This window comes from Lycorma delicatula, chromosome 3, assembly GCF_047948215.1.
Source record: "Lycorma delicatula isolate Av1 chromosome 3, ASM4794821v1, whole genome shotgun sequence".
Lineage (NCBI taxonomy): Eukaryota > Metazoa > Arthropoda > Insecta > Hemiptera > Fulgoridae > Lycorma > Lycorma delicatula.
In genome coordinates, this window is record NC_134457.1 from 141151407 (window position 1) to 141178522 (window position 27116).

General features: G+C 29.3%; 1 protein-coding gene across 1 annotated transcript; it reads left to right on the forward strand.

Moving 5' to 3' along the window:
- On the forward strand, nucleotides 1-27067 carry LOC142322055 (neuronal acetylcholine receptor subunit alpha-5-like). Its single transcript, XM_075360681.1, has 9 exons — nucleotides 1-267; nucleotides 2395-2561; nucleotides 7545-7589; nucleotides 9424-9533; nucleotides 13672-13873; nucleotides 15046-15229; nucleotides 19886-20038; nucleotides 22585-22757; nucleotides 24394-27067. The coding sequence occupies exons 1-9, from the start codon at nucleotides 210-212 to the stop codon at nucleotides 24553-24555; spliced, it is 1254 nt and encodes a 417-aa protein (XP_075216796.1). The 5' UTR covers nucleotides 1-209; the 3' UTR covers nucleotides 24556-27067.
- Nucleotides 27068-27116: the final 49 nt, after the last annotated feature.

Here is a 27116-nt window from a genome sequence, read left to right on the forward strand (position 1 = left end):
TGTAAAAGTAATTTAACTATACTAAAAATTCATGCCAATGTGTGTTACTTGCATCTGAAGTAAGGAAATATACAAGAGATTGTATATCTAAATGGAAAAGGAAGTTAATATAATCTGTATGGGTCATTATCGAGTTGAAGATCATCTACGTATTATATCTGATGCTAAGCTATTTATACCAAGCCTTCACTTAAATTGCAGCGGTTACAATGTCAAAAGAAACTCTGCTAGCTGTATTCTTTATGTTTACATTCTTTTCTTCAGTTAGTAAGTATTATAATTTTTTTTTAATAAGATTTGTATACTGTACTAATTAACTTATTTACTAGTAACTTATTTTGATTGCTTACACTTATCAAAAGTAACAGATATTTAAATAAATGAAACTCAGTGAGTGGAAGCAAAAAAAGTGAGTGGGAGTGCATTAAAATTCTATACTCAAAAGCTTGGTTATCAAAATTGTCTTACTGTTTATACTAAAAAAGGAATGCATATGTTTGTTTCTTTACTTTAACATTTTCTTTAAACATTTATTTAAGGTAAAAAAACAGTTTTAAATATTATTTGTTTTTATATGCTACTTCACCTACTAATTTCTCTTTTCAAAATTATTATTAATGGCTATGAGATGATTTTCAGTAGATACAGGACACACATACAAAAACAATAAAATATGTATTGTGTTTAAACATATATTTGCATCATATGTGTACATATTATGTTTAATATAAACAATTACATCATTACATATAACTTTGTAAAAACCAAAATATCAGCACACTGTACTGAAAATATTATTAATTTTTTTAATTTTTAATAATTACTTTGACTAAATTATACATAAACAGTTTTTTGTTTAAAATATTATTTAAGAGATATTACATTACTACAGAGTTCCACACTATTACTAAATCCTAAAGAAATGTAACATATATCTTATATCAACTTGACCTTAAATGATAATGTGGAATGAAGGCATTGAAAAATAGATGCAAAAAAAATAGCTGTGAAATCTAGTTTCCCATACAAATCTGTAATACTAATTATTTTTAATACGATTAAATACCTTTTTTGTTTCAGTTTCTGAAATTGAACTTAACAGTGTCTTTTATTTTAAAAACAACTTTTGTCTGAAATACCTGTTGCATAAAAAATGGTCATTATTGGTGATTTTTTCAAAAACAATTTTAATGAATACTACTATTAGAAAAGATTAATTATTAGATACTATATTAAGCATAATTTAACTTTTTTTTAATATTTCACACCTTTATTAAGCAGATTTTTGAAGTACTCAAAATAGGAAATATATAGATGATTCTTTACTTACTTTCAAGGCAGATTTTAATTTTGAATTAGATTGAGTGTATATAACTGATTAGTCTTAATAAATTTACATCAAAACTAAAATAAGTTAGTAGATTTCCCTTTAACTTTGAATTTCTGAGCTTTGACTATTATGTAACATGAAAAAAGAAGAAATATAAAATTTTAAGAAATTTGAAATCGCTTCAAATGTTTATAATTTTCTTTTCACTCATAAAAAAAAAAATTAAATTAACAGCCCAGTCAGCATGGAGGGTCTGCATTCCAGATGGAGTTTTATACTCTCCCGTTACTTAAGTGGTTTATCCCACTCTTGAGTTTTCAAAAAATGAAAACTCATGAGGGGGAGTATATATAGTGAGTATGAGCAATTAATGAACTAAAGAGCAAATTTTTAATATAAAGAATATAAAATGAGTAAGTGAATATGTAGGAATATATGTGGGTTTAATCCTATTAATAAGCACAATTATTAATTATACTGATAAGCAGTTGTTTACAATTGTGCAAATGGATCCCTAAATAATAGTTTTCAGATCACTATACATGTTTTAGATGATCTCAAATTTGTAGGACATATTTAAAAAAACATAATTTCCTAAGATATTAATCCCTAAGGTGTTACGAATAGGGAGGTTAAAAATTTTATACTTACCTCCTTAAGGTGGATTCAACAACTCTGCATTTTTAAAAGAGATGATTTTATAGTACAAAATGGTATCTATTCAGGTTTATAATTTTACTAAACCTGTATAATGGGGTGTGTGTGTGGGGGGAGGGGTTGGCCTTGTTGTCTTTCTCAAGAATGGTTCAGTCTACTATTATCAAAATTAGGGTAATAATTTGTAATTAGAGAAATTTATTTAATTTATTTAAAAAAATAAGGGGTAGAAAGATGCTAGGTTACAGATTTAACAAAATATTTTAATCTGTCACCTATTTTTGTTTTATTATGCGTTATGGTATCAATAAAAAACGATAAAACAAATTTATTTATTTATTTACTTGTAAACTTTTGTTAATGAATTGCAGTATTAAAATGTGTAATACAGTTTTTTATAATCATAGGTACCCAAATGAAAGAATGTCAACAGGAATCTTCTATGATTAATTCCAGCATACTACGACTGAAAAAAGATTTATTGTGTGGTTATGATAAAACTGTGAGGCCTGTGATACATCACTTAAATAAAACAACTGTGTACATATCTCTCACTCCAGTATACTTTTACATGGTATGATATTAATTTTTACTTATATCTTTTGTTGTTTTCTCTTCATTTGCAAACTATATACTTAAATTGGATTTACTTCTTTTAATTCTAAGTTCCTTCTAATATCTAAATTTTATACCAACTGTACCTGTGATTTCATATACATGCAAGTCTTCACAGATTAGTCATTTTTATAATAAATTTTAAAATAAAAATTACCACATTTTAACTGCACAGATGATGGAAACATGATATATAATTGGCAATCAGGTTAAGAATGGCTGATGTTAAGCAACTTTGTATGTAGTATTACTTTTATTATCAAAAATCAATTTGATAATTGATTTTTTCTCCATACATCAACAGAAGGATGGAGATACGCATTAAAAAACATAAGGTAAAAGTTATAAAAAAATGTATAAGGGGTATAAAAATGTAATCATTATGCATTTGTTCATGTTATGAAGTTTTGTTCAAACTGAGTAAAAAAAAAAGGCAAAAAAAATTCACTGTGTGAGTGGCAGTCCACATGAAATGTTTTAAATTTTTACTTATGAAAATCAAATTTCATGAAGCGTTTTTGACAAAAGTTGTGGGAAATGTTTTGCTTTAATTCTGTTCCTATAAATATTTTCACAGCATATTAAATTAGATTAAAATAAAGGCAAATAATTTCATACAAATAGAGCGTGACCCAATTTATTATTAAATAAATAGAGGTGTTGCTCTCAGGCATATTTTTCTATTGTTCCTTTTGATAATCAAGTTTCCAATTGTAAAATCTCATTCAAATCAAATTAGTGTTCTTAAATTATAAAATAACATACATATAGATAAAAGTTTCTAAAAGTCATTATTAAATTTAGATAAGGAAGTTTATTAATTAATTTCATTATACTAGCATTTAAAATAAAAAAAATCATTTATCATAGTTTTTTTATTTTATACTGAGCAGTTATTTGTTTTTTCTGATGTTGTTTACTTCTCTTATTTACTTCCTAGTTATACCATATTGTGTATCTACCTATAAGCTATGTAAATTTATTAATATAAATTCAAATTATAAACTCTGAAGAAAAAAAGATAAAATTATTTACCTTGTAAAATTTTCATTATCTGACAAGATTTAAAGAACTTTAAAAGGTAAGTATTTTCTCTATGGTATAATGGTAAATCCCTGTAACATTTTTGTTATTGTTTAATATCCTAATAGTGTCATTCTATTTATGAGAAAAACTGGAAACCTGTATGGATCTATAACAATAATTAAGGAAATTTTTGAAGGTAAAGAAATTAAGAAAGCAAATGTAAATGAAAAAATAATGCACTTAATACATATATGAGTTCATTATATACATATATATATATATGTGTGTAATCAATCAGTCTAAATCACTGCAATGCTTCCCTAAAAATTGCAGAACATGATTGGATCTCATTGACATAAAATATAAATATATACACACACACATACACAAATACACACACTTTTATATATATATATATATATATATATATATATATATATATATATAGGCAAAATTATTTGATTTTTCTGTTGTTGTATACTGCTCTTATTTATTTCCTAGTCATACCATCTCCTTCTATGAATTATGAGACGTTGCCGTTGGTGAGGGGGCTTGAGTGCTCAGTGTACAGAATAGCTGGAACGAAGGTACAATCATACCGGAGAGGTATCTGTTGAGAGCCAGACTAAGGAATGATTCCTGAAAGAGGGCAGCAGCTCTTTCAGTAGTTGTTAAGGGCATAGGTTAGTAGGACTTAAACGGTCATATCAACATCACTCAATCCTCTGAGTACTGCGCAGCTGAAAGCAATGGAAAACTACAGCTGTTTTTTTCCAAGAAAATGTAGCTCTTTGCATTTTCATATAGCACTGATGGAGGTGCCTTCCTTGGTAAAATATTCCGGAGGTAAACTAGTCCCCCATTCAGATCTCCGGGTGGGAACTACTAAGGAAGGCGTCACCATAAATTAAAAAATAACATTCTACGAGTCAGAGCGTGAAATGTTAGAAGTCTAAAAAGGTTGGTAGGTTAGAAAATTTAAAGAGTGAAATGGATAGGATAAATGTAGATGTAGTAGGAATTAGCAACGTTCAGTGGGAAGAGGAAAACAACTTTTGGTCACATAATTTTAGAATAATTAACTCAGCTTCAAATAATGAGCAGGCAGGAGTAGGTTTTGTAATGAACAAGAAGATAGGGAAGAGAGTAGAGCATTTCAAAATGTATAGTGATTTAATCATTGTAATAAGGGTAAAATCGAAATCTAAACCAACAACGATTGTTAACGTCTACATGCCTACAAGCTCCCATGATGATGATGAGGTTGAGTGTGTATACGAAGAAATTGACGAAGCAATTAAACACATAAAAAAAGGATGAAAATTTAATTTAATAATAGTTAGAGTTTGGAATGGAAGCATTGGAAAAGGCAAGGAAGGGATTATAGTGGGCGAATACAGGCTTGGCAAAAGTAATGAAAAGACCGACTTATAAAGCTTTGCACAAAGTATAATTTAATAATTGCCAATACCCAGTTTAAAAATCATAATAGAAAAATATACACATGGAAAAAGCCAGGTAATACTGCAAGGTATCACATAGATTATATCATGGTTAAGCAAAGGTTTAGAAATCAACTTGTCGACTGCAAAACTTACCCTGAAGCAGACAATGACAGCGACCATAATTTAGTGTTAATGATATGTAGATTGAGGTTTAAAAACCTGAAGAAAAGATGTCAGATGAATCAGTGGAATTTAGAAAAGCTTAATGGAGAGGGGGTAAAGAAGATTTTTGAGGAGGACATCGCAAGAGGTCTGAGTAAAAAATATGAGGTACAAAATGTCAAAGAAGAATGGGAGAATGTTAAAAAGGAAATTCTTAAATCAACAGAAGTGAACTTAGGCGGAACAAAGAGAACTGATAGAAAACCTTGGAATTCAGGCAATACATTGCAGCTGATTGATGAACGTAAAATATATAAGAATGCTAGTGATGAAGAAAGTAAAAAGAACTATCGATAATTAAGAAATACAATAAACAGAAAGTGCAAACTAGCAAAAGAAGAGTAGATTAAAGAAACGTGTTCAGAAGTGGAAAGAGAAATGATCATTAGTAATATAGACAGAGCATACAGGAAGGTTTTGGGGTACATAAATTAAAATCCAATAATGTGTTAAAGATGGTACACCGATATATAATACGAAAGGCAAAGTCGATAGGTGGGTGGAATATATTGAAGACTTATACAGAGGAAATGAATTAGAAAATGGTGTTATAGAGGAAGAAGAGGAAGTTCAAAAGGATGAAATGGGAGAAACAATACTGAGATCGAATTTAAGAGAGCATTAAAAGATTTGAATGGCAGAAAGGCTCCTGGAATAGACGGAATACCTGTAGAATTGCTGTGCAGTGCAGGTGAGGAAGCGATTGATAGATTATACAAACTGGTGTGTAATATTTATGAAAAAGGGGAATTTCCGTCAGACTTCAAAAAAAGTGTCATGATACCAAAGAAGGCAGGGGCAGATAAGTGTGAAGAATACAGAACAATTAGTTTAACTAGTAATGCATCAAAAATCTTAACTAGAATTCTATACAGAAGAATTGAGAGGAGAGTGGAAGAAGTGTTAGGAGAAGACCAATTTGGTTTCAGAAAAAGTGTAGGGATAAGGGAAACAATTTTAACGCTCAGATTAATAGTAGAAGGAAAATTAAAGAAAAACAAACCAACATACTTGGCGTTTATAGACCTAGAAAAGGCATTCGATAACGTAGACTGGAATAAAATGTTCAGCATTTTAAAAAAATTAGGTTTCAAATACAGAGATAGAAGAACAATTGCTAACATTTACAGGAACCAAACAGCAACAGTAATAATTGAAGAACAGAAGAAAGAAGCTGTAATAAGAAAGGGAGTCCAACAGGGATGTTCCCTATCCCCGTTACTTTTTAATCTTTACATGGAATTAGCAGTTAATGATGTTAAAGAACAATTTAGATCCGGAGTAACAGTACAAGGTGAAAAGATAAAGATGATACGATTTTCTGATTATATAGTAATTCTAGCTGACAGTAAAAAGGATTTAGAAGAAACAATGAATGGCATGGATGAAGTCCTATGCAAGAACTACTGCATGAAAATAAACAAGAACAAAACAAAAGTAATGAAATGCAGTAGAAATAACAAAGATTGACCACTGAATGTGAAAATAGGAAGACAAATGATTATGGAGGTAGAAGAATTTTGTTATTTGGGAAGTAGAATTACTAAAGATGGACGAAGCAGGAGCAATATAAAATGCTGAATAGCACAGGCGAAACGAGTCTTCAGTCAGAAATATAATTTATTTACATCAAAAATTAATTTAAATGTCAGGAATAGATTTTTGAAAATATATGTTTCGAGTGTTGTTTTATATGGAAGTGAAACTTGGACGATCGGAGTATCTGAGAAGAAAAGATTAGAAGCTTTTGAAATGTGGTGCTATAGGAGAATGTTAAAAATCAAATGGGTGGATAAAGTGACAAATGAAGAGGAGTTGCGGCAAATAGATGAATTAAGAAGCATTTGGAAAAATATAGCTAAAAGAAGAGACAGACTTATAGGCTACATATTAAGGCATCCTGGAATAGTCGCTTTAATATTGGAGGGACAGGTAGAAGGAAAACATTGTGTAGGCAGGCCACGTTTGGAATATGTAAAACAAATTGTTAGGGATGTAGAATGTAGGGGGTATACCGAAATGAAACGACTAGCACTAGATAGGGAATCTTGGAGAGTTGCATCAAACCAGTCAAATGACTGAATACCATATTGTACATACGTAAATGTGCTTTGCAAATGTATTAATTTAATTTCAAATTATAAAGATATGTATATAAATATATATATATATATATATATATATATATATATATATATACATTTAAGATGTTTTATTTTATGCTCCAATAATTGTTTCTTATTTCACAGGATGAAAGGTTTCACACCCTTGCGATATCTTGTAGTCTAGGCATGGTATGTACTTGAATTTACCTTAATAATAATTATGAAATAATTTAAAAATTATACATAGTTTTTAAACAGTAAAGATCATCAGGTTTTCACTGGAGTAGTTTTGGTGGTAATTCTTTTTTCAATAAGTGTCAAGTGTATCAGAAAATAATGTGATAATGTTCAAGTAATTATACTCGTCCATAAAGAACAAGTAGATAAATAATCAAAATTAAATTGATTAGTGAAACTATTTTGAAAGCAATTATATATATATAAATGTGACCCTCAAAGAAAACTTTTCAGATTCATTGAGTTCTTATAGTATAAATGCTCTTCTTTGGTGGAAGATAATGTGTGTTTGCTGATATCCAACTCTACTTGGACAATTATGACTGTGGAAACTATCTGAATACGCAAGCTCTTTAAGGTACTTGTGACTCATTTGTTATTTTTAGATCCAAAATGATCTGAATTGGTAACATATTTTATGTCAGACTTTTGCCCTCTTTTTAAAAAGGAATTAAAACTATGCATTTGTAACTTGTGAAACTTCATTCTTGAAAATGTTTTTGGAGTTATTAATAAGTTTTTCAATTGTTAAATATTTTTGTTTGCTTGTTCCAGTACCTTACCTAAAGGATTAATATTTCTATATCAGAAATATATATGGAATTTGCAGGTACTGAGTAGCAAAATGAACAAATTTTATTTTCTGGTCTGCAAAGTGTTAATTCTAATAACTACCAGATAATGCAGTTTAAAACACTAATCATAGTCTAGAAAAGATTTATTAATTCTTTATTGGGAAGCCAGATTAAAGATGGCAGTAGCTACTTCTAGCCATATGAAACAACATAAAGTTGTTTGAAAACCTCTTTGGTATTTGGATCAATACATTTAATCTGTGCAGTTTTACTAGTTTAGTATGATTTTATTGTTAAATTGTTTCCAAATTTTTTATTATACAGTATGATGGGTTGTTGTCATATATATGCTATTATTAAAATTCGTTCTGTATTCGTAAAGGGGCAGTTTTTATCGCAAAGAATATTATTACTTTCCTAATACAACTATTCTGACTTGAATATTGCCGTTAATGTATTTTTACTGATTTAAAAAAGACATGTAAAAGCTAAATTTTTACATGTCTGAAAGTATCACTGGTTCTGTGAAAATACAGTGTATTATCATTCAACAAAACAGCAAATCCTCTGAGTCAACCAATGTGATCAGTTATTGGCATTTCATGGTATTATCTACCAGTGTTTAAACCTTTTTACTAAAAAAAAACATCTAAAGGGAGGGTTCAGTCAACAAACATTTCAAATTCCTATTTACACTGAAATAGTGTAGTAAAAATCAAATTTTTACTGCACTATTCAGTGAAACAGCAATAACAGCATCTTGGAATTTTTAAAATCAGGAAAAAATCATTTGCATTACTACAAAATAAGATTCAAGTTAGATTATAAATTTTACATTATTCACCAATAATGGTACCAATAGGTATGGTATTAATGTATAAGTACTAATACTTATGTTATTAGTATGTGTAAATATACTTACTGGTGATGTAGTAGGGATTTTGAAGAATATGATATCTACTAAATTGAATGATTCAATGATTCTCTTTTAGTGACCCACCAAATGAGTGAACTTTTTTCTGAATATTTTATTTGTTATAATATTTAAGTCTTTTTAATTTTAAAGAAGCTGACAAGAATAATATGATGAGTAGGACATTTTTAGAATTTACCAAGTTAATTTTACTACCAACCCATTGATTTTAATTATTTAATACATATACAATTTAAACTGATATATTTTTCACGTAAATAATATTTTAATGTTGCAGAAGTGGACTGATGAATTTCTTAAATGGAATCCAACTAATTACGATAGTTTAAATGACTTCTTTTTTGAGTCTGTAACAATATGGATACCCGGTATTACAACTACAACAAAGTGAGATAACTGAATAGTAATATATTTTTTGATTAAGTTTATTCTACAAGTACATTTACAAATTTTATTTTAAACTGAGTAATTTTATTTGAGTAAATTTATTATTTATTTTAGTAATCAAGCTAATTTAAAATCATTACCAAAATTATTATTATTTAATTAACATACTAATTTTTAATAATTATCAATATAAACAACCATTTTTTTAAATTTTTCTTTTCTTCTTTCTTGATCTGAGTCAGTCCATCTAATAGATGACCTGTCAAATGAATCTTCTCCACCAACTGTTTTTCTTTCTTCAATTTTAATCCAGTCTTTGGTTTTTGTTCTAGTATCTATGTTTATGTTAAACCCTGGTCTTGCCCTTTCACTGTATCTTTGCCTTGATATCAGTATCTTTGCAAATAATTTCTTTTTTGCACTCTATTAAGTAATCCATGTCCTCTGTCTATACTACATAGTACAGACTATTATGAAATTTATGTCTTTTGCTTTCATTTTTCCCTTTTTTTTTTTTTAGTGATACTTCTCACACTCTGTGCTCTGTGTCTGTTTTTGATTTCTCTTGTACATAGTATCTATATTTCCCCATCAAATGGTAGGTATTATGAATCACATTCTCCTAAACAGTCTTGGGGTACTTTTTAATCTACAAAAACTTCATTCTCATTCTTTAAGTACCATTCATAATTATTATTTCATCTGATGCAATAAACCATGGCCAAATAGATTACATTCATTTAGCAAAATATCATAAAGCTGAAATATTATTTTTTGTGTTTCAACCAGTTAGTCTTAAAAAGATTTCTCACTACTAAATCATTTATTGTTTTACAATGAATCAATCTAATAAATAAAAAAGTGAAAGACCTCACAAATCATTTCCCTGATTCCTGAATAGATAGAAGGCTGAAATGTACTAGTGTTTCATAAAAATTTCTTTAAGAGAAGTAAACAAAATTTTTTGACTGAATCCCTTAAGGTTAAACTAAAATATTGTTTGAAACTTAATTTCATGATTGAAAGAGCTGGAAACTTTTAATCTGCCAGTGAACGTCCTTTTTAGGCAGTAAGCTATTTTTTACTTCTCTAACCCTAACAAAGGAAGAAAACCCAGTGTCTCTTATTCCAGCTGAAATTTTGTCAGAATTGTTAATTCCAACAACACTCAAAATCATATTTACTCCAAATTTAATAATTCTGTTTTACCAGCCATAAAAAGTTCAGATGGGGTTAAATTTTCCATCATCTAATCTCCATTATCTTTTGAACTTGCTGCGCTAGAAGACTGAAATTCAGCAAATCATAACTCCAATATGATTCAGTAAATCATAACTCCAATATTCTATAATAAAATATTTCCTAAGTTTTACTTTGAACCACCCTTAAAATATAGAAACTGGATTACAGATGGATTTCATAGTTTCTGTATACAACTATGTCAGATATGGAATTTGGGTCAGAAGTAACTTCATAAATTAGAAAAAACTGGAGTTTTCTTAACTATTTTTAAAACAATATAAGTATAATTCTGGTAAATAAAATTAACATGTTAGGTAAAACCTCAAACTTTAGCACAAATGAAAATGTAAAAATGCTTTGAAAATATATTTTGATATTTCCCTTTAAACCATCCTTAAGATGTTAAAACTGATTAAAGGGATTTTTTATATTTAGGTTATATTATGAAATTGATGAAAATAGATAACTTGGTAGTGAGATATTGCTGATATCATAATTCTATTTACTGTATTCAAGTACAAAAACTTTCATAGATGCTTTCATTACTAATTGTCCCATTTTCCTAATAATTTCATAGCCTAAATTTGGAATATTTTCTCATAAAGTCAGTATTTGATAACATGAAGAATGAACCTTAATATGATTCACTCATCATAGGAAAATTTATTAATTTTACTAAAAATTTACAAATTTACTAAATTACAAATTTTACTAATTTTATTTATTGAAACAAAAAATTCTATTATTCAAAGCATCTTAAACTAATTTCTTACTGTAAGTTCATTATTTTTTCCTCATCAGCTCCCAGATATTATTAAATTATCTACACCTTTTTTCTGTTCTCAGAATTGACCTTTTTATTGATATTTAAAATATTTTATTTCTTTATATCAAATAATTATTGATTAATTATTTATTTATTATTAAAGGCAACAACAGGATAGTACCCAATTACTTCTTTTTTTCCTTTTTTTACTTCAATTATTTAAATCTCCCTTCTTTTTTTTATGAGTATATTTATTTCTTGAACAATTGAACAATGATACATCATACAATAACTTTGTCGTGACAAACTAACCTATCCTTTTTTGTGGCAATACAAACATTGTATAACCACTAGTACAAAATTCTTAATCATTTCATTGCTATTTTATCTATATTTACTGAATTTTCAGTCCAGATTTGTATATACAGACATTCCATTCTACCACATGCTACATAGGAATCCACTTTCTTCTACATCATTAAACTTGCTATTTATTACTACATTATCTACACAGCAGTGTTTTGTAATATTTTTCTTAATTATTGTAAGCCAAATTAAATAATATGATTTTCAAAGGAAAATCTGTTAAAATGAAGAGACAAGAACACTTCTGTGTATCATTATCTTATACAGTAAATCTTGTTTCCACCAATATCTTTTTGAAATTCTTCATTTCATATTATTCTCATTCCCTCCTTTTTTCTTTATCTTTTTTTTTGGGCTGATGATAAGATTCTTTATTGTCATTTCAGTATTTAAAAAATCATTACTTAAGTGTTCAGTTATTATTTAATACATAATAGTTTTATTTAAATCACCTATGTTATTTTCTTCCTACATGTAAAATCACATACTTTTTCTGTTGCTTTCAACAATTTTTTATAATTCCATTATTCCTTCTTAAAAACTATGCATAATTTTTATGTTGTTATACATTTTTAAAAGTTTTTGAAATTCCCTTCTTTCTTAATGGTTGTTCATCTTCAAAACATACTGAGAGCATATCTTTTATATAACATTGTTTTAACTGGTTCACCAGATGATCTCTAACTGAGATTGCTTGGAATACTGAATTTTTAAACTTTTATTGGGATAGCACTAATTTTTATTTGAAGCAATCAATTTTACCACAGGTGTTTCTCACGACTAATCGAATGACCCTCATATCTAGTATGATTCACTCTGCAATGAAATTCAAGTAATGGATAGTGTTTGGAAAGACTTTTCAAAATACATGGAGGAACCAGGAGAGTCCTGAAAAGTTTATCCTTTCTGATTAATAGCTCTAAGGATAAGTAGTTTTTCCCATGACAATGAAGTGATTTTTCATTGACAATGAAAATCTCAGTTACAACTTTTGTGTTCCAAATATTGCAAATACCACTAGAATAGTCATTTTATAACAAGTAAATGTGGTGGTGATGGTGATTTGAAATAAATTTCAAATCATTATAGCATTCATTGTTTGACTATTAAAAATGTACATAACGCTTTTCTTTGTTTTAGTAATAAAAGAAAGGTGTTCCTCATCTTCTATAACACCATATTTCTCATGAGGAATTGCCTATTGTCATTCAAAAAGGATCTGATTAATAAAATGCATTTCAAAGTATGTGTTTCATGTAAGTTAGCTGTAAATTTTTATGAAAGTTAACCAAAAAAAAATTGTCCAATAAAGATTATATCATATGTAAAAATAGAAAAATGAAATGAATAGAACAAAAATAATTAAAAAGAAAATTTTTCACAAACACTGGCCAGTGCATGTATCACATAACAAAATTACAGAGCTGGCTTAAATCTTTATTCTATTATAATGAGTAAAACTTGCAGTATAATGTTGGTTTCTTATCTATACTGTCTGTCACTTATGTTTTCATAATTAATAATTTTACATTATATTTTTTCAAAGCGATATCTAATTTCAGGCATACTGTAAATATATATTTTACAATTTATAAAGGTTATCAAAATCTCCATATAATTTGAAATACATTCATTAATATTTTTAAACAGTTATATCATATATTACCATGATGATAAATAAATAAAATTTAATTTTAAATGTGTTTAAATATTATTAGTACCTTATTTTCTGAGGTTTACTGAATATTTTTAATTTATTTCCAGCCCAAGTAAAATTACTGGGAGTGCTGTTGAAGTGGGAGTGTCTTCTAAAGGAGAAGCATATTTACTACAAGACCAGTATTTTAGAACTTATTGTGAACTAGATCACACAAATTGGCCATATGACTCCCAAACTTGTAGTTTAAGTCTGCGTACAACATCTTATTACTGGCCATACCTTGATCTACAGATTGTTAAAAATAGTGTGAGCTACATTTTTTATTAATTTTTATTTATTATTAAAAATTATTTTTAAAAAATATGAAACAATATACTATTTCTCATCTAATGAAACATGTTTCTGAAACTGGTTACTTCTTACTGTAATTTAATAAAATATATATTAAAGAATAAATCTATTAAAGAAACAATGATGTATTTGAATTTTTCAAGAACTATGGGAAATATGCACCAAGACACTCAAATAGGTCGTTAGGCTTTTGGAGAACAAACCAACAAAAACTATCTAGCCGTACACATTGTTTTCAGTGTCATTTATAGTTCAGGTTTACTCAAATGACTTGCATTTTGTTGGTTGGAGATTATCAATGCTCAGGATAACTACTTGCCAGCACTATCTGGAGGAAATGACAAAAATATTTTACAATTTGTTCGTCAAGAACTGCTGAATTATATTTGCTTAGACGTATTTGGGCTCAGAAGTGGAGTCTGCTAGGAGATACCAACAGATGCATTTTAACATGCTTTATTTCGCTAAAAAGATAAACTCTAGCATGAAATCTAGCCAGGAGTAAATTTGGACATAGGCAAAAAAATTTGAGAAACTGCAAATAATGATACTGCTTTCATTTCTAGCTCAAAGCACTGATTACTTCAGTGCCTTAATATTGCCATTTTATGCTGTTCATCAGCTAAAACTATTTCTAACAATCCATGTTTCTATAATTACCATCTTTATCTTCCTAGTTACTAAGTAGTGTCTAGCCTAAGATTACACCAATTTTATTAATTTTTAATTAGGATTGTGATAATGATTTTCCAGATACTAAAAAACTACTAGTGAATTAGACTAATAAAAATAAAGTTTTTATCAGAATATTTTTTTTATTTTTGCAAATAATATTATAAAAATATCTCAGGTATATATGTGTTGGAAAAAATAAAAGTTGTTATAAAAAGAACTGCATTCAAATTAATCAAAGTTCATTTAACTGATCTTTTAGAAATAGCATAATCTCTAATTTTTTTTTATGATTATTTGTTTAAAACTGTCTAATAACAATCTAAAAATAGTAATTAATAAGTTTAATACATTATACTTCCATTAATGAAAATAAACTGTTATAGTAAAATACACTAAATTGCAGTTATTCTGTTATTATTTTACTTGGTTAAAATACAATTTTATTTTTTTAGGAGGAAGAACTAAAGAAATTGTATAACATGAAAGCCCCGTGGATTTTAAATTCAATGACTTCTGTTCGTCATTCTTCACAACTATACCAGTATCAAGATTTATATGCTGTAGCAGTTACATTTAGTTTTTATCTTCAGCGACATGCATCATTCTACAACTCTGCTATAGTTACTACAGCAATTGGTAAAAAAATTCAAAATATATATCATTCCAAATAAATAATCATAATTTTTTTACATTCTTTTTAGAAAGACAACCGTAATTAAGTGACTTTCTGGATATGTGTATGCATAATATCTTTACAAAGCTTGTAATCAGCTACTTCATTTGTGTTGTTATCATTCATTTTTAGATTTGAGATCAGTTACATCCAACTCATCTTTCTTGATAATATTTGTGTGTGAAAGGAGTGAGTTAATCATTTCTTTTTTTATGAAGGAGGTGGAATTGCAATTTATACATAGAGTGCCAGGCTTCCACTGGTGGTCTTATCCACCATCAGCAGACTACCAGCTAAAAGTAACCTCCTTTCAACCAGGACTCGGCCCAGAATAGTTTTACACATTACTTCGAGCCAAGTCCTTCTGTCCTAGCCTAAGAAGGCCACCATCTATTTTGCATCTGTCTCAGGACAATTCAGGTTGCCCTTCTTGGCCCTGAAGATGCCACCAACAAATTGGACCACACTCTCCCAGCTGCTCATATCCCAGAGCATCATTGCAACCACATTGTGGGGGCTCAGTGCCCCCAGCTCCACATCTAGTGTTCCTTGATCTCTTGCCCACCAAGCACATGCAAAAAAGGTGTGCTTGGCATCGTTCTGTACATCGGGGCAATACAGGCAGTCAGGGGACAATACTGTCCCTATGGCATGGAGCTAAGTGCAGAAGTACCTGTGACCCATTAAAAACTGGGACACGTACTGCACTTCTCCATGCCACATAACTGGCATAAATATCCATAATACAAGTTCTTCAGCAGTTTAACCACATTTTAACAAACAACAACACATGATTACACAATCTTGTTCAAAAGCCAGTGCTCAACATAGACTGGCAAATACTCAAATGTGCAGCAATAAAAAGTCCTCCCCACTCCAGCTCTGTTTGTAGCAACATCTTCCACATTATTTTACTCATCTCACACCAATATATGCATTTAGTATAAACTACTGAGTGATGGGGCCTCTTTTAAATTGAACATTCTTTAGTAGACTGATTCTAAGTGTACTCCAGATGCTAACACTAAGTCAAGAAGAGATTAATTCTTCATAAAATCTTGATCCTCATGGAATAGTATATCTAGGCAGCAAGATCTCCAAACTTGAAAATAGGCAAGACTCTGCATTTAGAATAATAATTAACATTACAATGACAAGTTGTAGATTTCCACGAAATTCTAGGAAAGTTGAAATCACCTAAAACAATTACATCATAATGCAGAAAATTGAATACATCCAAAAGAAAATTATAACAATTTTCCAAAAACATTGAAGATAAAAATGGAGAAATATGGTAGTTAGAAATTAAAAATTTTTTCTGCCAGGGCAGGGAACTTCAACTCATACTGTTCATCCATCAACTTGAGATCTGTTCTCCATATACACTTGATGCTTCTATCTACAGCCAGCAAAACACCCACCTTGGAAGGTGACTCCACTATAATTTCTATCAACTCTAAAACCAAGAAAGATTCAGGAAAGAAGTCAAAATTTATATGCTAGTCACTTAATCAAGTCTCTGATCGAGCAATAATACCGTTCAACAACAAAGGAGAAAACTTTGTTGTTCTTAATGCGAAGTCCCCTAACATTCAGATAGTAGATAGAAATTCCCATCACAGTGTTCTACCTAGAATTGGCCTTCCTCCAAATATGTACTAAATTATCTTCTTGATATTTGAAATTCTCTTTAAGTTTCCCATAGAATGGCACTAATAAAATAACCTTGAGGCAATGTAACATGATCATTCATCTTGTTAAAGTCAGACTTGTAAACATTCAGTCAAAAAGAGTTGTAAGAGCTAAATTTTCATTTTTGATCAAATACATTCAAAATAAGCATATTCCAAGGGTTTCAACAAATCATTTATCATAAGACAGAAACTGAAGGTTTAAATTTCAACACAAACAAAGCTGCTTTTGTCAGGTAAGAAAGATAAACAAAGGAGACATTTGACCATACTCTTACTGGTTTTGTCGTTAACTTCCTCAGTTGAGAGGTCTTTACTTCAAAACCAACTTTATTTCGAATGGATTTAAATTTTTTCTTTTGTCTAACCACATCAGTCCAGCCACCCATTTTAATTTGGGATGATCTCAAATCATCATCTTTCAAGGGTGAATCATTGCGAGGTCTAGAATTTTATTTATTATTTTCTAGAGCAGCAATATTTGCACTATTGTCAATAATATTTTTGTGTTACTTACTATCAAAACTGACTAAAACATTGGGATTTGGGTTCAAATTGGAACAATGTAAAACAATTTCAGAAATAATAATTGAACTAGAAATTGCCTTAACTTTATTCTTCTTTTTCTGAAGCTGATTCTTGACAATCTATGAATAGTCCAGTGTCATATTAGAGGTTATAATACAAGTGGTAAGTTCACATATGGTTTGCTTGAGGACCAGATTTTTCTCACACAGAACAGAGATCTCCTGTTTTATTGAAGACAACTTATTATGAATCTACGGAGAATTTAATGTAGAGGATTTTTTGCTGAAAATATTAGTCTCTGTTTCCAAAGGTTTGTCTTCAGAAGCATCAGATTCAGCATCACGGATGTACAAAACAGCAGAACAAGATTCAGATGTCTTAACATGTGTATCATCAGTGCTATGCCTTCTCAGTTTGCATGAGTCAAATTTATAACCATTCTCATCAAGCCTTGCATGATTTACAACAAAGATTTGTTTGTTTCAAGAAAAATATTTTATTATATCCAGGGCAACTATTGGAAGGAACATCCTGGCATTGTGACTACCTATGGGTAAAATTAAGCTAAAGGATCTAACCTAATATTCAAGGATACTGTAGTCAAGAAAATAAAATTAAGATAAAATGCATATCTGTTCAAAAAGGGCTTCCTCATTGGCCACAGAGGAAGTAATTGCGCACCACTCAACTGGACAGACAAGAGCTCATAAGGGGGCTGGCCTCACAACTTACCTAGATGTAAAGAAAAAAGGCAACAGATGGAAAAAAATCAGTTGAATAAAAGCTTTAGTGCTGTATGGACGTGTATTCTGTTGCTCTGCTAATTTTGCATTTTTGGTGATTTTTTTAGTACTTTTTGTGATTCGGAGGACAGCAACATTTTCACGTTGGTGAAAATTTTGTTGGACATGTTTGTGTATTTTTCTTGAGTTTTGGATTGCGGACAAATTTTTTATTGAAATTTTGTCTAATAGACCTTATTGCCATTAGCAATAAGATCGATTATTGATAGATTCTTCGCTGTACAAGAGCAGACAAGACTATACGAAGGTAAACAACCACTTAGAAAATTTATCTTATAAGGTGAGCAAAACAGTAGTGAAAGTCCTAAGTGATAAGTCCTTGGCAGATTTATAAGGGGGATCTTTATATCCTTATATCTTCCTTCCCATCCATATTTTTCCAAACCCTTTAGATCTTTACCGATCCACAAGTTTCCTTTCTTCTGACCCCCATAAACCCCCAACCCACCACCCAAAATTTTTGATCCCGGTTTTGGGTTCATAGATTTTAATTTATGTTTTCGATGTGGTATAAATGGACATTTCAGATGATTGTCGACAAAGTGTTAGGGATGTTGTACGCACCAAAGGCTTGGGGTGCCAATCAAGCAAAAATGAATAAGTTCCTATTGACTAATGCCAATCATAATCCCCTTTCGCACAATTTGACTAAGATGATAGCTAAACGTGTGGATGTGGATTTTGTTATTACTATGGGGCCAAATAGAAATGCTGTATCTAATAAAGTTTGGTATGCTGACAGAAATGGAGATGTAGCTATTCGAGACCACCGTGGCAGACTGGTTGGAGACTGGAAGAGAGAGATGATGGATTAATTGACATTGAACTTGCCCAGGCTGTATTGTTTGGAGCTTATGTAATGCCGAACTGTGACATCCCATATTATGAGGATTTTGTGAATAGACTGCAAGAATTGATTGTCGGAAAATTTAAAAGAGTTATTATACTTGGCAATTTTAATTGTAAGATTATGGAAGCTGGTTGTACACATGTACACATACCAACAGGCATGGTGAAATTTTATCTTTTACAACAAAAGGGTTTATATTGTTTGAATGATGGGACCCCCACTTATGTTGCTGAGGGGCATACTTCGATTCTCGATCTTGCATTCATAGACGATCGGTGGGATCGAGAACAGTGCTCCTTGAAAGTGAACTCACAGAAAAGGGAAAGGGAGAGTCTTTAGTCAGCTCCCATCTGGAGACCCCAAGAGAGTCAGTTCGTATCACCAGTATGAAAACTACAGATCCAGATGCAAGACAAGTTGCCCAGCCTGTTAGAAGGAGCCATCATATTAGGAGGTAGCCACTCTTGTGCTCAGATGATAAGATCACATACTGAAGGATTTTTCCCCTGACATCTTATGAAAAGAAATGTACATAATCATTAGTTCTGCCTTTACCTATTTGAAATACAAGATTGAACCATCATGAATCTTCCTCTTGAATATCTTTTAAAGTATACATTTACAGTTTTTAATGCATTATGTGCAATTTTTTTATGAACATTTGCATGTCCGACGTGGACATGCAAATGTTCATAAAAGGAAATATTTATTTTTATGTCCTACTAATTTTCTTTTTCTTTTTTCTAGTTTTACCGCTACTTGTTCTATGTATATTTTGGATGGATCCACGAAGTAGTTCACGTATAAATCTATGTGTGATTATACTTATTTGTCATGTGTTCTATTTTCAACAAATGACAGCATCAATTAACAGTGGTAGTGATTCAAAACCTAAAATAGGTTTGTATTTAAAAAAGTGATATAATAATTTTAGTTAGAGCATAACAAGTACAGCTTGTTTGTTTTTTCAGATAACTATCACTTCCAATTACTATTTGTTCAGTTAATTCTTCAAACTGAGAAATTGCAACAAAGCAGATATTGAACTTTCTATAGATTTTTATTTCTATATTATGTTAAAATTTAGACATGAAAATTGTTATTCTATTAATGAGAGCTAAAGGTTGGCAATCTCTGTTTAGAATTGAACCAAGTTTAGGTAAAGACATAATATTTTATGAATATTTTATAGATCAATACTAATATTTAATGATCAATTAATATGAGATCTATATTTTTATGATAATTAGTGACATCTGTTGTGGGTTTGCCTGGTTTCAATATTGCTTTCAACAGTTGCTCCTGTTCTTTTTATCTTGTTTCAATCTTACTGTTTTTCAACAAAGACAGTAACTTTACAGAGCTCAACATACTATTGCATAAAGCCTTGGACCATTCTCTAGTATCCTGGCCACAGTTCTTCCAGAATTCAGGGTAGATTTCATCTGCACTGGTAGCTTTCATGTTTTAACAGTTGCAATTGCCCAATCAAGCTCCTCTGTGTCAAAGAATGCTGAAAATTGTGTTCTCTGAGCAGCGCGGGACTTATTCATAGTTAGTTCCTTTTTTATTTTTCTTCTGAAAAACTTATTTTGCTTGAATTTAGTCATACAACAAGCCTAGTAGCAATCTTAAGAATTAAGACAATCTTTTCAGCAATGTCCAGGCCTTTTTACATGAGTGTTGGAAGTTGATAGTTTCAACTGCTTCCTTCCCCTTCTACCTCCACCCATGATCAAATGCATTCAGTAGTTCTGTTGCATTCTCTGAACTGTCATCTTCCATCTATAGACTGTAGATTTCTTACATCCCTCATTCCAGCCCGGGATGTATGATCTCCTAAAACCTCTTGGGATATTCCTCTTGGCAACACAGATAGTGACTCTAACAAATCTATTATAATTTTCCACAGATGGTTGTATTCATTGTACGTCTTTATCAAGATTCCGGGCAAATTTGTTCCAATTTGTCTTACCAAAGTTCCTCATTTGTCTTGGGTATGATTTGACAAATGAAACTATTAGGCCTATGATGGTCTTAACTGGTCAGTGTTGACTGTGAGAGAAGCTGTACTGTAGACCTCTTGCCTAGCTAGTAGTGGAAGCTCATCACTATTTTTGCTAACAAATGCTACATCCAGGTTATAATCCTTTCTCCATTTTGCAGAGGAAAACGTTCATCAGTTTTTTGCATCATTACCAAGTGCAAGTTATTAGTGTCCGTTCATCTTTCAATAGTATCATCAGTTTCCTCATAGATTCACAAAGTATGATGCGAGTTAAAATCATTCAATATATTGTGGCGGTGGCTGGGGAGAGGAAGATCTGATTCCATCCATGCCACAGCAGCTGGCTTATTCAGATTTGTTACTCTATGATTATTAATTTCAATAGTTACTGCATGAATACCTCTGTGTGTATAAGAAGAATGAAAGTTGTTCCAATTGGTAAAGGTAATTCGCTACACCAAATGGTGAATTGTTCCAACTATGTTATATCCTAGAATCCCACCTCCTTGTACAAGATCTTCATCACTACCAAAGTGTTTCTTGTAATACAATCACGTCAATGTTTTCTTCTTTTGCTATGTAGTCTGCTTTAGATTCACTAATGAGAGCCTTGTTTCCAAGCACTTCAATCACCACAATTAGTCTTGCAGCATTACCCAGGGCTCAGTGCAAGGAGCTTGTCTACTCTGCTTCCCCTGGGTAATAATATCCCCTATATTTTACCAATAATATATTTTGTAGTGAACTGAGTATCTCTTGTATGTATGTCTAATATGATTTTTGAACAGGAAATTTTTAATAATTCTCTAAACCTAATAAAACAGCTCACTTATAAAATACTTATTCACTAATCAGTGTAATGTACTGTTAGTTATATTAGTTGTGAAGTGACCCAAAATTATTGGTACTTAACTAACCAATCCTAAGTAGTCTTGGCTGAGGTTTTATACATATATCTATGCTTAACTGGATCTGGTGAAAGAATTTGAAAAAAAAGGTTTTAAATTATTTAGCGTCTTTATAATGTTAAATTATTTGTAATTTCATTACTTTTTTGGAATCTAATTTTTTTTATTATTGTTATTTTTCAAACATATGCCATTTAATCTGGTTCTGTAAGTAACATAGTAAAAAGCAACTTTAGTTATGCCAATATACAGACCTCATTAAAATACAAAGGTTAATTAATATTGAACATTGTTGTACATGTTGCATATTGTACAAGTGCTGGCTTCCTATAATAGGTGGGTATCAAGAAAACTATTTAGCCCTAAAGAACCTCATGTTTTCCCCTAAATACAGAAAATCTGAGATTATAGATGTAAAAGTTTTATGCATTTTTAATTGACTAAGTGTTTTTATTAAGCTATTTTATTTATAATTTAACTGATAAATATTTCTGCTCTACTGTTTTTTAACTGAAAATTTGTTTTAACAGTTACCTACTGTGAAGGTTGCGTATTTTTAGCTGCATTATGTCTGGTTTCTACTATTGCATCTCAAGTTATTAGTGAATTATCTACTGGTCCATATGTATTACACCAGCTTTCATCTTGGATTTGTTCAAATCGATATGCACAGTTTCTCTTGCTCATTGAAGTAGGAGTTAAGGTACTTGAAAAATCTCATCTTCTTAAAAAAATTCAGATTGTTATATTATATCAGTTAGTATAATATATTCACTGATCAACATGTAAAATTAAAGCTGACCAAAAAAAAAGGATGACAACATATATGTTTTTTTTTTTTTTGTTTTTAAGAATAAAATGAAACATTTAGATCTATTAATAAAAAATAAATAAATTAAAGAATACAATTTCTATTTACATAAATATAATTCTTAATATGATAAAAATCTCATTATATAAATAAATAGCTTAAAGTTTGATTTACATTTTTTACTTTTATAATCTCTTGCTTAAAATAAAAAAACTAACTTTTTATCCATGTATTTTGCTAATTTTAATTGTATACTGTTATAACATAGTCTATCACTTCCAAGAAGATGAAGTATAGGAAGGTAAAAATATTTTTATTTCTATTTTACAATTTCAATCATAGCACTTTTCTATAGATATTCTAATGATGACAACAAAATTGTTAAAATGGTATGTGATAAGAACTAAAAACTCTTCCCAAGAAATGAATTCAAAAACAGCTGATTTTGATGTCAACATGTTAACCATTACATAATCTAATGATATGAAATGGAAAATAGATTTAAAGCCATCAACTGGATTTGAATGGGGCAATGTAATTTGAGTTGGTTTCAAAGAAGGATAATAATATTTGTTATCTGATGGTTGGAGAAATTGTTAACTGCAATATGTAGTTTTGAACTAGTTTTGATCTTCAAAAAAACAATCTTCAAACTAATGAATGGTTCATGAAAAAAGTGTAGTTGTTAAATCTATGTTTAATAAAAATAATTATATTTTTTAAACAGATAAAAATATGTAAAATTTTCAACTTTTTTTTTATCCACTGTCCACTGTAATTTACAAAGGTCTATTTTTTGTTAGTAGTATCAAATAAAAATTTGATATCACAATAACACTGTTACTTGACACTATAAATGTTATTATAACATAATCAATTAATCTTTATCTCATATCTTTTATTATCTAATATCTTTTATTTGAAGTCAGTTTTATTGCAGTTTATGGAATAATATAAAAAGATTTATTTTTTTATCTGTTTAGAACTTTAAAATATCAGAATATTGACAAATCTATAAACAGATAGTAAATAAATTTCCATATTAACTCCAACTTCAATAAAAGCAATGACTCTTCAGATTTCTTGCCAAATGAATTTCGATTTTATATGTAAAGTCAAACTTCTTTTTATTTTGAAGTTAGAAAAATATTGTTTACTGTTAAATTTTTTCTGAAGAGTATTTCCAAAATTAATTATTTTTTAAAGATTTGTTTGTTTTGTCTTTCATATCACTCAACATTTAGTAGTAGAAATATTTTTACTTCTCATATACAAATAAAGGATCTAAAATACATAATGATAGTCAGTAAAAAGTCATAAATAGATTTGTATAGAAAAAATTAATATTTAAAATTATATTAGAAATTTATCTAAAAAAGTTTTAAAAAACTTTTAATTATGTTTTAAATTTTAAGAAAGTACATTACTTGCACATTCCATTTTTTAAATGTTTTTTTTTTATTTATTAATAGTGTATTTATATAAATAAATTTGATGCAAAATAATTTTACTTTTATTATTGCATCAGGATGACTCCATGGAAGGAAGTGAGGATGAATCATCACTTATCAGTAGAAACAGACGATTTCTTCAACAGTGGAAAGTCTTTGCAGTATTTATTGATCGTATATTATTCATAGTTTATTTAATATGTTATATATATTTATATGCTAGATACATTCCAGGCTAATTTTGTTAAATTTAGAAACTTTAATTGTGTTTCTAATCATACATATGCATTAATTTAATATATACAACAAATCTGTTAAAAATGAAAATACAATATCTTCAAGGCCAATGATTTTGGATTTGGAAGTTCCTCTTTGTTCAGTTTATTTTCTAGTTTTCAATTGGTAATTTTAATAGGATAACATGTGGGTCCTTTAATCGTAGCCATCCTTACTAGCCATTAAGTTAAATACCAAATACTTTTTTAAATTCATTTAAAAAGTACAATTGTTAAAGCACTATGACCATTTTTATTTAGCTGAAAGCAGTTTAATAAAAATACTGAGTCAAGAAAAAACTGAAAAAATAGACACTTAATAAAATGCTATTGTACATAAATAAAATATGAAGTTGCATTAATGTATTCTAAGATTTATCACATTCTTCTTATTTTTCAAGAACATAATTATTTATTTTTAATTATAACAAATCTAATGTGTAAATGTGTAAGTTTGTGGTGCTTCTGTCCACTTGCAATAGCATCACACAAGAACCAATCAACCAACTGCTTTCAAATTTTCAGGACATATTTGAGTTTTCCCAGGGAAGATTTTAAGCCACAGTTCAAGGTCCTAACCCCCTTGGGGGTGAAGTTGTGAACTTTTTCTCTTGGACGTAATATCATTTTTTATTTCATCTTTAGACCTAAAAATAATAGACTATGAATTTTATAACACATCTGATTTACAGCTCTCTACCTTGATCCCTTCCCAAGTTATAGGGTAATCTTAAGGTAATGGAAAGGGGGAACCAAACAGAATACATTCGTCTACACCAGGAGTTTCTATATCAAGGGCAAGGGAAACATTGGAAGCAAGAGAGCTTTTCAAGTTTTAATTGTTATTTATCAGTATTATTCTCACAACCATGAGGATAACAAACACAATGGTGGTCCAAGGGGTGGAGCCTCTTCGCTAGATGAGAAGGACAAACAAAGCATGCTCTGGTTAGCTAGTTTAATAATAAAGCATTGGTTGCAAGAAAAAAAGCATTACTTCTATTCAGTTAAAAGTGAAAATCTATTCAATGAACAATTTTGAATTCTTTACATTATAACAGTTAAAAATATATTACAAAAAATATAGTATTTTTACAAACAATAAAAATTTGTAAATTTATTTTACTCACAAAATAGAAACTGAATTTTTTTATATACTGGTGTTAATCATTAAAAAAACAGTGATTGTAATAAACATAGTTTTGAAAAAATTATTTTTTAAAAAACACTGACAATGGGAAACATCAAAATAATACTATGAATAAAAAAAAATTGAAGTTCATTAGAGTAATAAGATGATTTGTGCTGTTTTCTAATTATGTTCAATTTAAAAATCTGTGACAAGAATAATTTTGTGCCATGAAGAAACAGAAAGAGTTAAGAAAACTTAACAAAAACTAGAAGCACCAAATCTGCAGGTAATTATGATAATCATTAGATTCAATACAACAAAAAAACAGGAATGTTGAAAGAAGAATTAAATTCCGTTTTAATAAATATTTTGGTTTTGTTTGAATACATTTCTGGAAAAAGAATTTATTTTGTTAATTTTGTCAAAAAATAATATGAAAGAAATGTGTTTTACATAGCTATGTAAAATTTGTTTAAACTAAATGGTCATGATTATAATTTTTTTCATTTTATTGTTATTAAAAAATTTACATTGTAGGCCTGTGGCTATTGCTCAATATAACTCATATTTAACCGCTATTCATATTCATAGTTCATGCTACATTACGTGAAGATTATTTGAAATAATGTTTCTAACAAAACTTGTCAAAATTTGAAATGAAAATTTAATAAAAAATAAATGTAGTATTCAGAATAAAACTGTAACAAGGATACATATATTAACTCATTAAATACTGATAATACTCTGCAACCATAATGTTTAATTTGGTGACAAATGATTAAGTTTTAATGAATATCCAAACTCAAATTTCATTTCTGAGATTTAAACGAATGAACTTCAGTGTAGAGTACTATTTTCATATATTAATTTAATAGTCTGAACTGTTTATACTCAATTCAGATTTCAAATTTTAGCTCACAATTAATCTTTGTATGATTTTTATATTTTATTTATTTATGGAACATAAATTGCAAGCAAGAGAATTTGTTTTTAAACCATGAGAACTGCTATCTACTTGATCAAAAGATAATCTTTTTAAATACTTGCCTACCGATTTAAGTTAGAAGAAATTCAAAAAGAGAGAAAATTCAAAGAACTGATAAGATGTTCATAAATATTATAAAATGTATACATTTGGAAATTTTTATTTAAGTTACCTGCATTTCAATGGATCTTAAGTCTGTAAATAATAAAATTTTGGTTGAACTACGCCAATGTTGACAATTTTTGCAGCCAGACAAAAGGGATAGCAAGTTCATGAAAAATCTTTCCTTAGTTCATCAAATAATTTATCATTACAAATTTAGCCATTAGGATTTGCTTTAATTATTGTTAAATCACTAAAATGTAATATTAAATTATTGTTTGTTTCAAACTGAATTATTTCATAGTT

Excerpts from the sequence above, each read along its gene's own strand:
- LOC142322055 (XM_075360681.1), top strand. The coding sequence starts at position 210 with ATGTCAAAAGAAACTCTGCTAGCTGTATTCTTTATGTTTACATTCTTT. Across the intron at positions 13,874-15,045 it reads TACAGATTGTTAAAAATAGT|GAGGAAGAACTAAAGAAATT; the intron begins GTGAGCTACATT and ends TTATTTTTTTAG. Across the intron at positions 20,039-22,584 it reads TGATTCAAAACCTAAAATAG|TTACCTACTGTGAAGGTTGC; the intron begins GTTTGTATTTAA and ends TTGTTTTAACAG.